We start from the raw sequence: 9,956 nt of genomic DNA, 5'->3' as shown, positions 1-9,956 counted from the left end.
CATCTTAAGGCTTTTCAATGAAGACACACTAATATTATTTGAGGTTCTGCCAGAGGTCTACTGTGCTATCCAGTTGATTCATTGGAAATCTACTTTGCAGCAACTGTTGTGTATGTACTTACTTGGATAAGAGTAGTGTGCACTTCAATGACAGTACTGTTGGCCTGTACTACTTCATGCCATGGAGAAGTGGTTGTGTAGTAGAGAAACCATGTCAAGCAGAAGTCATTCATCCTTATTCAGCATGACATGACAGGTGTAGGCATATTAATGTTACACCTTCCTCTCCTGAGGAAAATTACTTGATGTGCCAAGTAGAGTCAAATATACTGATGGCACATCTGACCGTTTATTAATGGAGCGATTACTGGCAGATCCCAAATGATCTTGGCTTCCTCTGTGTTATCGTCAATCTTTGTTGACATTTGAAACTCGTTTCACCCCTAAAAACCTGCTTCTTCCTGTCCTGTTTCTACAATGTATTGATTTAATTTTTTTACAGTGAGGTGGAGCGACAGTGATGTCCTAATTCTCAAGATTCTTCAGGAAGTTGACTTTATATTAGTTTCTGATATGTTCATCCCAGATAAATCACAATCTTTTAACACAAACCAGCATTATGATCTGCAGTGTGGCCCGAGGCCAGTGAATGATGAGAAACAGTTGGCTCCAATGTTTAGATCCAGGCTACTTTACTGTAGGCTTATACTTGTTGTTTTGTAGTGAGAAAACATGTCATTCAGCATCACTCTCAACGACTGACACCTCATTCTTACATCAAGAAAAAGTCCATATTTTTGTCAATATTCAATCACAAATAGATCATACACTTCAACTATATATGTTAGATATTAAAATGAAAATAATGTGATGTATTTGAGTGTAAACACATGACCCTGCAGTATTGCTGATAGTAACTGGTAGTCATACTGTAGGGGATCAGGTGGCTGGACCAGTTCAGACACCATCAGGGAAGGACATGTAATGGAGGACATGATCAGGGATTGACCTTAAGGGTTGCCCTATTGCTTGGAGCAAATGAACTGAGCAGTCGGGCAAGTTGAACCTGCTCTGGTTGCCCCATTAGGCAGGGGATTTTTCCAAACTGAATTTCAGTAGCCTAACATAGGGGCTACACTTACATTTTTTTGGTCCTGCTACACAGGAAGTATAACTATTGGTCAGGGTGAGCAGAGCGCCAGACAATACTATATCCTATGGCTCTCGATTGTGAGCTGTGCGTCTAAATCTGAGTCTTCCAGAGCCGGTATGTTTACAACCAGGTTGCAGAAGGGTCTCATTGCGCTGCAAAAGTTACGCATTCAAACTGATTTTTCTACTTCATAGCATGCTAGCAGATACCCATAGACTTCCAGTCATTGTGCTAACACTAGTTTGCATTGGCTCACAAAATGACCTCTAAGTTCCTTCATACTGGACAAAGAGACATAAAAATGGTATCCAGGAGTTCAACAGCCTCTGAGGAAGTAGATAATGGGCCTCATTGCCAAAATCTCAAAGTATCCCTGTGACCATTTTGCTTGTAAACAATTACTTTAAAATGTTCTGTCAAGTGACAGTAATCACCAGGCAACCAACAAACAAAACTGCTGTCCAATGGGCAAGAGCCTTTCAAACCTTAATGTCAATCCCTGACATCAACGGTGCAAATAGAGGAGAAAGGATCCAAAATGGTTGCCAGACAGTTCTGGGGAGAACAACAAGGTGGGGTATTGTGAGTCCTGTGTGCCATTACTTCATGCCCACTGATCTGACAGAACTTAACCGGCCACATGGTGAAACCTATCCAGAACTTTCACTAATCAGTTGGCATGAAGACAAGGACACAAGACTTGGAAGGCACAGTAATAGTGTTGGGATGTAGCCCTGATCTTTTTCATTAAACAATATTCATGTCTCGCCCTTCATTGGTCTTCATGTTCGGGCTATGTCGTAATTGTTCACGAACCAATCACAGGTCTTCTTGATACCTGTTGGGGAGGAGAGACACAGTCAGTCATCTATGGATACTGTGCATTTTGGAAGAGTGGTTTAATCACTGTGAACGTTACTTTCATCATAATCAGAAAACGACCAATAACCAGATAGGTATCAAATATCATGCTGTAATGGGTCTGTGTTATTTACAAGGCAACTAATTGTTTTCTGGACAGGAAATACAACCCTCAATATTTGGATCTCTGACCTTCAGAGAGCGGCGTGAAGGTGAAGTCAGGGAGGTAGCGTCGCAGCTTGGCGTTGCTGGCCGTCTTCTTCATCTGACCGTCTGACTTGCTGGTGTCGAACTGATGTCATAGGTCAAGGGCCACAGAAGGCAAAGCACAGGGAGATGACATAGTTACAGTGCAACGGATATGGGGGATAGCTAGTCCGAGTGGGCATTTAATGTACTTCATCTGTACGTCTTTCAGTCCAACAGGTGTAATGAACCTTTAGATATGGTTGCTGGTGTTGTACTAAGGATTCTACTAGATTGGTTCTAGACACTGATCTAAGGTCAAATTTGAATAATGGTTAAGGTAAGGAATTGGGGAAGATACGCTGATCCTAGATCTGTGCCTAGGAGCAACTCTTATCAGGCGTACACAGCCTGTGGAAGGATACAACTATTTGACCTTTGAAGTCCAGGGCATCTGCAATCATCTCTACGGCGTCCTTGATGGGGAGCTCCTCCTCCTCCCCCACTGTGAGAAACAAGTGACAAAGGAGCTTGGTCCAGTTACATACGGTACACACACACATTGACTGATCACACACACACACACACCATGTTGGACTCACCAGAGAGAATGATGGGGTCAATCTCATCATACTCCCGCAGCACCCAGAGGAACAGACGTGCAACATCCTGAGAAAACACACACACAGATTTAATGTACACACGCACATATCTGACACACACACACACACACACACACACACACACACACAGTAATTCACTAAACATACCAGAGAGTAGATGAATTGTCTCCTGGGTGTTCCGGAGCCCCACACCTGTAGTGGGGTTCCCTCCTCTGTTAGAAGGAGAGTAGAAAGGAGTATGTGTTTGTATCTGTCTGTCTGTGTGTGTGTACGTCAAATCAAATTAAATTGTATTGGTCACATACACATGGTAAGCAGATGTTAATGTGAGTGTAGCGAAATGCTTGTGCTTCTAGTTCTGACAATGCAGTAAGTTTTTACATTTTTATTTCACCTTTATTTAACCAGGTAGGCTAGTTGAGAACAAGTTCTCATTTGCATCTGCGACATAGCCAAGATAAAGCAAACAAATTCACAACAACTTCCTTATACACACAAATGTGAAGGGATGAATAAGAATATGTACATATAAATATGGATGAGCGATTGCAGTGATGCATAGGCCAGATGCAGTAGATGGTATAGAATACAGTATATAAATATGAGATGAGTAATGTAGGATATTTAGACATTATTAAAGTGGTGTTATTTAAAGTGACTAGTGATACTTTGATCAAATCCATTTATTAAAGTGGCCAGTGATTTGAGTCTGTATGTAGGCAACAGCCTCTCTATGTTAGTGATGGCTGTTTAACAGTCTAATGGCCTTGAGATAGAAGCTGTTTTTCAGTCTCTCGGTCCCTGCTTTGATGCACCTGTACTGACCTCGCCTTATGGATGATAACGGGGTGAACAGGCAGTGGCTCGGGTGGTTGATGTCCTTGATGATCTTTTTGGTCTTCTTGTGACATCCGCCTCTGTGTGTGTGTGTGTGTGTGTGTGTGTGTGTGTGTGTGTGTGTGCAGTATTGTGAGTGTTACTTACTTTTAGCAGCATATGTCTTATGTATGAGCGCTGAGAGCACGTGACCATTTTCAAAGTTGAAGTTGTCATAGGGACCATACACGTTAGTCGGGATTACGGCGGTGTAGCGACGCCCATGCTGCGCAAAGTATCCCCTGTTGTTAATTAAGTCCACACACACACACACACACACACACACACGCACAATAATGTTGTGGTTAGAACATTAATGACCCACTCCAGCTATTTTTGAAACAATATTCTAAGTACACATACAATACAAGGTACAAACCCTTAAGGGTAGAAATTTTTTTTTTTGAGAGAAATGTTTTTTTTTTGACACAAATGGGGAAATTCAAGGAGTTGGCAATTCAAGGGGTTAGTCTGTTGGATGCATACCGATGTCATCGGCCTTCCCTCTTGCTTCCCAGAACAATAGCAGAGCAATAGAGGTTCCTTGGAAGTTGTGGGAACATATGTTTTTGGTTTCCCATTGGTTCTGGGAACAAAAGCCTAAGTTTCCTGACCAGTGAAACTGACCTTTGTTTTACATTCTGAGAACATTCATTTTTTGGTTGCAGGGAAGTTCTGAGAACGTTTTACAATGATTCCCTGAAAGTTTTCCTGGGAGGTTTTATTAATGTTCTGATAATGAAATTATAGGTTATTTGAATGCAATTAAATAATATTCTGAGAACATGTTTCAATAAGACTTTAAATAACACTGCTAGCTTAGGTTAACTGTTTTGAACACCAAGCACAGATGGGACACATGGAAATTAAATTGCTTTGGCATTAATTGCTTAGGCACATCTCTTTTTTATTGTCACAAGGAGCCTATAAGATTTAAACCTATGATCTTATGTTTCCTATCCATGGACTCAGTCCACTGAGGTTGGCCAGGTTGGCGCTAGCATGCCATGTTTTGTAACTTATACAAAGCTGTGTATTTTAGTCTATTCAAACAGACCCCATTTCAAAGGAAACAAGTGCTCATAAAGATCATGTGTGGCCAATTAGCGGGTGCGGCCACTTCATGAACTCACTTAACAAGATAGAGGATAGAGAGAGTTTTGTTGACGCTGAGAACGGAATGTATATATTAATAAATAACATTTTTAGAACCCTCTTGTGGTTTTAATGGAAAGTTTTCTTAATGTTCTGAGAATATTACTAAATAGAACCATGAGGAAACCTGTAGGAAACGTTACGCTGAAGTACTGAAATTCCCACATAAGAACGTTGTTTCTTAACTTTCTGAGAGCATAACTTTAAATAGAACCACGAGGAAACCTGTAGGAAATGTTATGCTAAAGTACTGAAATTCCCACATAAGAAACATATGGTTCTCAGAACATTATGTGCTAGCTGGGCTGTGCCATGTAATGAGGGACCTGCACCAGCTACTGAAATGCATCTTTTGTTAAGTTCATCAGGTGATAAATGAGGTGCAAGGGAGGCTGGAGTGGGTCTTTCAAATGTGTGCTAATGTACCTGCACAGGTAACAGATTAGTCACCAGCTCACCTGTTCTGAATATCAATCATTCTTTTGGCATGTGAGTAGCCAAAGTTTGAGTCATGTGGAGGCCCATTGTGGATCTGTGGGAAGGGGAAGAAAGCATGAGTGATCCTACACCATCTTTTATTAAAAATCCCAGTTTGGAGGGCCAGAGGTTCCCAAACATAGAGTAGTTCTACTGTCACTGGGCACATACTCGGTCCCAAATGGCACCCTAAACTGTTGAACTCCTACCTTTGACCAGGGTCATTAGGTCTCTGGTTAAAAATAATGTACTATATAGGGAATTGGGTGCCATTTGATGCCACCATAGTATTTTAGTATTAAGGTTAAACACAACATAATCTCATTGATTTGGCCTTACTGGTTGTTCAACTCACCATGCTCTCATCAATAGGGTATGTGGTCTTGTCAGGAAAGATGCAGCTGGACAGACAGGACACCACCTTGGTGACGCCCCTTTCGTGAGACGTCTGCAGCACGTTGTCATTGATGCGAAGGTTGTCCCTCTGTGAAGGCAATACACTGTGGTCTCAATTCAATAAAACCTGTATTGCGACTCTTACACAATAACTTGTTTTTACCCAAATGAATTAAAAGAATGCATTTGCTCACTAACACCACGCCCATGACGAGCACGCGGTCAGCCTTCGTCTGCGAAACCATCTCTCACTCTCACTCACTCTCAAAGAATGGTAACTTCTATTTTTTCAGTTGTGATATTCACATACTGTTATTACGCTGTAGCCCATCATTGTAAATACACATTTGTTCTTAACTGACTTGCCTAGTTAAATAAAGGTTAAATAAAACATATAAAAAATAAACAGATGGATTAATACCCTTTTGAAATTAAGATGAATACATTTGCCAACAAAGTCCCTGTGTAAAGTTGACTTTGACAAGTTGAATTTAATTTCAGCCTAAGTAGTCGCCCTGCCAGGCGAACATGGACATTTATATTCAGGTAATTCAGCAGAAGATCTTTTCCAGAGCTGCTTCCAGTCGGTGCATTCAACCAGTAGCTAGATAAGACAAACCATTTCACGGACTGGCCTTTAGGCAGTTCAGGCAAAATATCAGATGGGCTGGTTCCATCTTCAGCCCATCGGCCTGTCTAAACTGGGGGTTTTGTACACAAATATCATTATTTGGTTAACAATTGGGGTGCCAGGCAAAGAAATGGGCCAGTGAGTTAGAAATGCCCGTTCCAAATTTCTGGACCCATCCCTGATTTAACAAATGTAGTTTGGGACAGAAACATATAGCCTAGGTATTAAAACAAACTGGGTAGTTAGGTAAGCTCACCAGAAAGTGTAGGTTCTCCTTCATGTGAAGATAGAGTCCTCCCACCTTGGCAGCCAGGTGGATGACATGGGTGGGCCGATACTTCTCAAACACTGCTCTTGTCTGTTGTAGATCTCTGGCAGAACAACTGTCATCATCATCATCCCATTTAATGGAAACACATCAATCTCATAAAAGTATGCATGCACGAATGTAATTATCTAAACATTTAATGTGGTTCCAACAGGAACTATATAGAAACTCTAAATATATACTGTATCTATGCATCAATCTACATATCTATAGAATAGATTAGAAAATAATAGAATAGCAGAGAACAGAATATTTTTTCCACTGAGTGCACTTATTTTGTTCCTGTTGGAACCACAAAACCAGCCACAGATGTAAAAGGGTCATAACAGGATTTCTCACAGTGCAACATGACCTATAGAAATATGTTATGTAGAACAGACATGCTGGTGTTTCTCGGGCATGAAGAATATGGGATCATGGCATCTCTTGCATATAGGCTAGGCCATTTTTATCTGCATCGACCAAGCCTCAGACCAGCTCTGCTGATAATATGAAGTTAATGTGACATAACTTACACGAGGTTGGCCTCTTTGGAGGACAGGAAGGTCCACTGCTCGCCCTCGAGACAGCCGCCTTCCTGTTTCACCACGTGCTCGATGGCCTTCCCGACCAATCCAGATCCGCCCGTGACGAGCACGCGCATCGGCTCAGCCTTCTTCTGCGAATCCATCTCTCACTGATCAAAGAATGCAAACTTTAATTTTTCAGTTGTGATATTCACATACTGTTATTACGCTGAAGCCCAAAACAAAGTAGGCTGATATGAATGACAGTATGATCATGGCCCTATTTATAGTCTAATTTAGAACGTAATAATTATGATTTTAAAAAAAACAATTACCTTTAGGTCAGTAAGGAATTAATCAAATATATGCTATACAACATCAAACGCAAGTTGAAAGGTATAAACACACTTTTCGTTTCAATTACAATTTCATTGTAGCCTATTTGTTTAATCATGGATGCTACTTTATTGTATTTATTTCCTATCTACATTTATTGACTTTTGTCTTTTGAAATAAATTCAATTTGGCATATTAATTATTAAGCCAAAAGGGGAGTGAATAGTATTATGACAATGTTAATTTTAGCCTATCAAAAGGATAAACAAACAGCCTACGCCAATATCGACATATATTTCATTTTTAAATATAACAATTTAGTTTAAAAGAATGGGAAATAAGAGTTAGGCTATATTACAAAACAGAAGCCTATATTACAATATTAGATTGTCATACAGGCTACACCACTGACATTATTTTAGCAAAGCAAACCAAATAGTAGCCTAAAAGTGTATGTCTGTCGAAAGAAAATGTCTACTAATATGTTAAATACAATGTAGCCTAGCCTATAAATAGGCCTTATAGGACAAACATTTTAGGAAAATAATTGCAAATATTAATCGGTAGTCTATGTGGGCTATTTTGAATTAAAATAAAAAAACTCAAAACGAAATAATGATGAGAAGACAAAACTAAGAATAGTTATACATTTAGGCTAATAAGGAATTAATAACATGCTATACATCAAACGCAAGTTGTTTAATCATGGAGACTACTTTATTGTATTTATTTCTATATACATTTATTAACTTTTTTATTTTGAAATAAATTCAATTTGCCATTTTAAATATTAAGCTCAAGAGTCCAAAACGGGAGTGAATTGCATTATAGTCGTGTTAATTTTAGCAAAAGGACAAATAGCTTACGCCAATACCGACAGACACAGTATTTAATTTTAACAATATGTTAACAATATGTGTTTAATCGAAATATCGGTTGTTCCATTAGGCCTATATTACAAACAGTATATTACAACATCAGATGATCGTGTAGGCTACAACACTGACATTATTTTAGCAACACAAACAAGAGTAGGCTAAAAGTAGCATATACGAGGTTGGTCGAAAGAAAATGTCTATGTTGAAGTCAAACGCACCCATCCATTCAACCAAAAGTCATCTACATAGGACTTAAAGGACAAACATTTATAAAGGCAAAACATATTTATCCGTATAGTTTACGTGAGCTATTTTGAATTATAATCAGTCACATTTTTAACTCGGCAAGACTCTCGTGTTATTTTGTATGTATCTTATCAATACACAAAGTTAATGTATGAATTCAAACCTGTAAAATTATTCGTTAGAATTTTCCTCCTCGGATAAAGTCGGTATTAGATCCTATTTCTGAACGCTCAAGTACATAAATGAGGCATAGGCTCTCCCAATGTCTTGCACACTAACTATCAACAGGTAAGCCGCAGAAGCAAGGTGGAGTCGCTCTTATAGGCTACCTGTGAGCAACACTTAGAGAACAAGGGAGAGTAGTAGCCTTACAGGTGACTATCGCAGTTTCTCGCACCGTCACTCACGTACCACACCACATTAAGAAAATACCAGAACTGTTAAGATACAGTTGAAGTCGGAAGTTAACATACACCATAACAAAATATATTTAAACTCCGTTTTCACTATTCCTGACATTTAATCCTAGTCAAAAAATCCCTGTTTTAGGTCACTCAGGATCACCACTTTATTTTAAGAATGTGAAATGTCAGAAAAATATTAGAGAGAATTATTTCTTTCAGCATTTCTTTCTTTCATCACATTCCCAATGGGTCAGAAGTGTACATACACTCAAAGTACGTTCATCTCTAGGAGACCGAACGTGTCTCCTTCCTGAGCGGTATGACGGCTGCGTGGTCCCATGGTGTTTATACTTGCGCACTATTATTTGTACAGATGAACGTGGTACCTTTAGGGGTTTGGAAATTGCTCCCAAGGATGAACCAGACTTGTGGGGGTCTACAATTTTTTTTACGAGGTCTTGGCTGATTTATTTTGATTTTCCAATGATGTCAAGCAAAGAGGCACTGAGTTTGAAGGTAGGCCTTGAAATACATCCACAGGTACTCCTCCAATTGACTCAAATGATGTTAATTAGCCAATCAGAAAATTTTAAAGCCATGACATAATTTTCTGGAATTTTCCAAGCTGTTTAAAGGCACAGTCAACTTAGTGTATGTAAACTTCTGATCCACTGGAATTGTGATACAGTGAATTATAAGTGAAATAATCTGTCTGTAAACAATTGTTGGAAAAATTACTTGTGTCATGCACAAAGTAGATGTCCTAACCAACTTGCCAAAACTATAGTTTGTTAACAAGACATTTGTGGAGTGGTTGAAAAACGAGTTTTAATAACTACAATCTAAGTGTATGTAAACTTCCGATTTCCACTGTAGGTTTGCTGAAAATAAAATGTTTTC

The 9,956-nt window shown here is 39.3% G+C and overlaps 1 protein-coding gene across 4 annotated transcripts; it reads right to left on the bottom strand.

Annotated features, from left to right (window-relative positions):
* Window positions 1-675: 675 nt before the first annotated feature.
* Window positions 676-9,618, bottom strand: LOC110538724 (GDP-L-fucose synthase). Of its 4 annotated transcripts, none has more exons than XM_090193943.1 (11): window positions 9,323-9,618; window positions 7,202-7,362; window positions 6,615-6,729; window positions 5,687-5,815; window positions 5,313-5,386; window positions 3,808-3,941; window positions 2,971-3,035; window positions 2,803-2,869; window positions 2,626-2,705; window positions 2,207-2,306; window positions 676-1,991 (listed from the first exon to the last, which is right to left on the bottom strand). In XM_090193943.1, exons 2-11 carry the CDS (start codon window positions 7,354-7,356, stop codon window positions 1,936-1,938), a joined length of 975 nt encoding a protein of 324 aa, XP_090050069.1. In that variant the 5' UTR covers window positions 7,357-7,362; window positions 9,323-9,618; the 3' UTR covers window positions 676-1,935. The 4 variants fall into 4 exon arrangements, with proteins under 4 accessions (XP_090050069.1, XP_090050068.1, XP_021481359.3 ...); XM_090193942.1 differs by having other exon boundaries at window positions 6,615-6,741; window positions 9,323-9,568; XM_021625684.3 differs by lacking the exon at window positions 9,323-9,618 and adding an exon at window positions 8,816-9,047.
* Window positions 9,619-9,956: the final 338 nt, after the last annotated feature.

This window comes from Oncorhynchus mykiss, chromosome 12 (genome assembly GCF_057628025.1).
Source record: "Oncorhynchus mykiss isolate SJ-2025 chromosome 12, ASM5762802v1, whole genome shotgun sequence".
Lineage (NCBI taxonomy): Eukaryota > Metazoa > Chordata > Actinopteri > Salmoniformes > Salmonidae > Oncorhynchus > Oncorhynchus mykiss.
This window is presented reverse-complemented; position numbering and strand designations above follow the sequence as displayed.